This window comes from Clarias gariepinus, chromosome 2 (assembly GCF_024256425.1).
Source record: "Clarias gariepinus isolate MV-2021 ecotype Netherlands chromosome 2, CGAR_prim_01v2, whole genome shotgun sequence".
NCBI classification, from domain to species: Eukaryota; Metazoa; Chordata; class Actinopteri; order Siluriformes; family Clariidae; genus Clarias; species Clarias gariepinus.
The window spans coordinates 47,008,173-47,012,627 of record NC_071101.1 but is presented as its reverse complement, the minus strand read 5'-3'; the positions used below and the strand labels follow the sequence as shown (position 1 = coordinate 47,012,627).

General features: G+C 38.6%; 1 protein-coding gene across 3 annotated transcripts; it reads right to left on the bottom strand.

The window, feature by feature from the left end:
• Window positions 1-322: 322 nt before the first annotated feature.
• On the bottom strand, window positions 323-4,133 carry LOC128507883 (tripartite motif-containing protein 16-like). Of its 3 annotated transcripts, none has more exons than XM_053479037.1 (6): window positions 3,487-4,133; window positions 2,541-2,636; window positions 2,125-2,358; window positions 1,824-1,974; window positions 1,544-1,603; window positions 323-1,022 (listed from the first exon to the last, which is right to left on the bottom strand). In XM_053479037.1, the coding sequence occupies exons 1-6, from the start codon at window positions 4,075-4,077 to the stop codon at window positions 484-486; spliced, it is 1,671 nt and encodes a 556-aa protein (XP_053335012.1). In that variant the 5' UTR covers window positions 4,078-4,133; the 3' UTR covers window positions 323-483. The 3 variants fall into 3 exon arrangements, with proteins under 3 accessions (XP_053335012.1, XP_053334994.1, XP_053335003.1); XM_053479019.1 differs by having other exon boundaries at window positions 1,824-1,995; window positions 3,487-4,131; XM_053479028.1 differs by having other exon boundaries at window positions 1,544-1,630; window positions 1,809-1,995; window positions 3,487-4,110.
• Window positions 4,134-4,455: the final 322 nt, after the last annotated feature.

Below are 4,455 nucleotides of genomic sequence, written 5' to 3'. Positions count from 1 at the left end.
CTTCTTAGTGGATGCAATGGATTGTTGAGCACACTATGACTATGTCATTGCCTTCACCCAGAACTGAGATTACACAGGAAGTGACTAAACAGGAAGTGATGTCATCACATAAAACGAATAATGTGTTTACAAAATGAGATAGATAATAGAAAAGTAATTATAAACTTTACATTCCCACTTGAGAAAAATGTACCAAAAAATATTAAAAGAAACTAATTGCAAGTTAAATTTCTTAAAGGACAAAACAACGTGATGTGCCGAATCTCACCACGGCTCTTCACACAGATACAACTTTATAATAATACATTTAATAATACATCTGTTTATTTTTATTAAACTATATTCAGTGTTAATATTTACTCTTTAATTGTTGCTGTGTTAAATTACTGAGCTGTTTGTGCAGCTGGATTGTGTGTTAGTGAGACAGATGACTGAGCAACAATGTGACAATGTGCAGGAATTTTACACAAAACACTACACACTTTATTCTGGATCACACAATCTCACAGTAGAGTCACATGACCACTTGTAGAACCCAAACCCAGCGTACAGAGGCTGAGTGAATGTGGTGTGGACTCTGTGGAGGAGCTTCATCGTGTCAGAGACGCTGTAGAAGGACAGAGTTCCTGCACTGTGATCCACATACACTCCTATTCTGGAGGATGATGGAGCTCTGAGATCAGTCTCAATGTTGTTGTGATAGAAACAAAGAGAAGAAGAAGAAGAACACCACAGACTCCAGGACTGATTGTTGCTTCCAAACTCACACTCATAACCCTGTCCTTTCCTGCTGATGTCTTTATATGAGACTGATATGGACACACCCTCACCGCTCCACTCCACCTCCCAGTAACAGCGTCCACACACACTCTCCTTACACAACACCTGTTCCCAATAATCAAATCTCTCTGGATGATCAGAGTACTGCTGCTCTCTCCCACTGTATCTCACCGCTCTGTTCTTCTCAGACAGAATGAGGTTACGATGTGTCGTGTTGGGATCCAGAGTCAGATAACAGAAATCTAAAATAAAAGAGAAAAACAAACTGAACAATGTGAACATGTTGGGTTTAATTCACAGAATACTGTATATTCATGTGAAGAGTGAGACAGCTGTCTGTGTGCGCTGATATCTGAGGGAGAAATGTCTCAATGTTCATTCAGATTTTAATCTAAAGAAATAAAAAACTGTTATTTATTCCAATTTGTCAGTATTTAGTGTTTTCTATTCTGTTTATGAAAGATTTAGTACTTTATTATTATTATTATTATTATTATTATTATTATTATGCATATTTTTATGTGTGTAATATACATTTATCTCTATTTTCACCCTTTCTCTCTCTCTCTCACACACACACTCACACACACACACACACACATACACAAATAAACTAATAATTAAATTTACATTTTAAATCACACAACATTCCTGCACATCACTTGTCTGTATTTAATATTTTCTAAGCTGCTTTAAAAAAAAATGGTACTCTATAGACCTAATAAACCTCTGTGTGTGTGTGTGTGTGTGTGTGTGTGTGTACATTTCAGAAACTCTTCTCTGCTCTGTGGCTCTGGTAGTGAAAAGATCTGAACTGCTGCAGCTGTGGAGAGAAAAATGGAAATGAAGACAAAAAGCATCATCAGGTTGTAAAAGATGGAAACAGTTTAAAGTGATACAGTCAGTTTATTCATTTTAAATCAGTATTTTAGTTCAAACTGTCTGCAGGAAGGTCAGCAGGAGCATTGCTAAGAAATAAGACTTGACAGAGCGAGTAAAGACGTCCATCATTGTGTTTCTCCAGCAGGAACAGCTCCTCTTACCATGTGGAGGGATTTTGTTGAATTCCTCCTCACAGAATTCCTCGAGTCTCTTCTTCAGATCTGAGAGAGAATTCCTCACTCCATCAAATGAGAGATGTTGATGGACACTGATGCTGGATGTCTGAAAGTCTGGTCTGGTCCATGGAGGAGACTGACGTCCAGAAGCTAAAGCCTACAGAAAGCAGATTAAATGTAAAACACACTTGTGACATCAGAGGACATTCACTGTTCCATTAACAGGAGGTGTTTTAGAGAGTGTGTGAGGAACAGCTGTGTGTGTAGATCAGACAGTGAGTGTTACCTGGAGGAACTGGATGTGATCGTGTGTGTGTGAAAGCTGCTCCAGCTCAGTGAGTCTCCTCTGAAGATCAGCAATCTCCTGCTCCAGTTGCTCCAGGAGTCGTTCAGCTCGACTCAGTTCAGTCTTCTCCTGAGCTCTGATCAGCTCCGTCACCTCCGAGCGCTTTTTCTCCATGGAGCTGATCAGCTCAGTAAAGATCCTCTCACTGTCCTCCACTGCTGTCTGTGCACTCAGCTGTTACACACACACACACACACACACACACACACACACACACACACACACACACACACACACACACACACAGGATTTAAAGCTCATCTATCATTCCCTCTCTTACTGCGACTCTAAATGACTCCATGTTGTCCATGTTGTGTGTGTTTCTAGGAGCAGCTCTGTCTCTGCTCACTGCTCACCTTTATAGTGTTCACAGCCTGTTTCAGCTCCTGCACCTTCTTCTGCTTCTCCTGGATTCTCTGCTGGGATTTCATCTGCTCCTCCTTTAACTCACTCTGAGGACAGAACAGTTACATTCAGCTTTTTATAAAGTACTTACATAGTAAGATAATTCATTACATACATGTTTTGCACGTGTGTGTGTGTGTGTGTGTGTGTGTGTGTGTGTGTGTGTGCTGTAGTGTTACAGTTGTCCTTCACTGGATCTAAGAGACATAAACTCTTATCCAGCATGATGACAAGAGTGGAGTGGAGCTCATTATATCTGCTTTGATTATGTTTATGTTTATTCTCTCTCTCTCTCTCTCTCTCTCTGTTTAAATTTGAAATTGATGTTTAAATCATATAATTCACTAGAGCACATGCAGTGATGGTGACCGTGACACATACGCCTATCAGAAGGGAGTCCTGACCAGGTACTGAGTGCTGTACATGTTCATACTTTTCATTAGTCATTAGAACATTTCGGTGTTTAAAATCTTTTCTCCTTTTTTATTGATCTTAAGTAATATTCTAATTTTCTGAGATACTGAATTTTGGGTTTTCATTAGCTGTAAGCCGTAACCATCAAAATTAAAATAAACGAACACTTGCAATTATATCAGTCTGTGTGTAATCAATCTATATAATAGACGAGTTTCACTTTAAAAACTGAATTACTGAAACTAATCACCTTTTTGCTTTTTGATATTCTAATTTACAGAGATAAAACTGTATGTGTGTGTATTCATATATATCACAAACATTATCTAGCCAAACAGTCACACACACTAATATTTCATATTTTATACATTAAATAATAATAGTAATATTACTTTTATGAGTAACTAACACAACACTGTGCACATGTTACTAGATATAAACTATAATTAAGAACCTCATCCTGGAAATCTTTCTCATTCTCACCTGTTTCTCAGCTCTTTCTGCTGCGGCTGTGACGGTGTGGTGTCCTTTGTGATTATCCATCGTACACAAATAACAGATGCAGGTTTGATCAGTACGGCAGTAGATCTTCATCAGTTCGTTATGTTCAGAGCAGATCTTCTCTTGGAGTTTTGCTGAAGCTTCAATTAATGTGTGTTTTTTCAAACCTGGAACTTCCAGGTGAGGTTTCAGATGAGTTTCACAAAATGAGACCAGACACACCAGACAGGACTTGACGGCTTTGTGTTTTCTCCCGGTGCAGAAATCACACTCCACATCTCCAGGTCCAGTGTAACAGTGAGCAGGAGAAGCAGCTTGGACTTCAGTCTTCTTCAGTTTTTCCACCACTTCAGCCAGCATGTTGTTTCTGCGTAGAACAGGCCTTGGAGTGAAAGTGTCTCTGCACTGAGGACAGCTGTAGACGTCCTTCTGATCCTCCTGATCCCAGCAGCCATTAATACACACCTTACAGAAACTGTGACCACAGGGGATAGCCACCGGATCCTTCAGGAGATCCAGACACACTGGACAGATGAACTGATCCTGATCTACTGAAATACTGGACTCTGACATTTTCCTTAAGTCACACACTGAGAGAGAGAGAGAGAGAGAGAGACCGTCTGAGTTTCGTTTTCTTTGACAATAACTTCCTGCTTCTGTGTGTGTGTGTGTAAGAGAGAGAGTGTGTGAGAGGAGGAGCTAAAATAGAGATTGGTTATGAATGCTCCTCTGTTAACCGTTTCATCACAGTTTAGTTCATAAATATGTATAGATGTAATTATTTTTTCCTATCTACAAACAGATAAAGTAATTATTTGGCCTTGTTAATGAATACATTTTAAACCAGTTATTTATTTATTTTATTCATTTATTTTTATTTATATATATATATATATATATATATATATATATATATATATATATATATATATATTAGTACGTCTGCTCGCG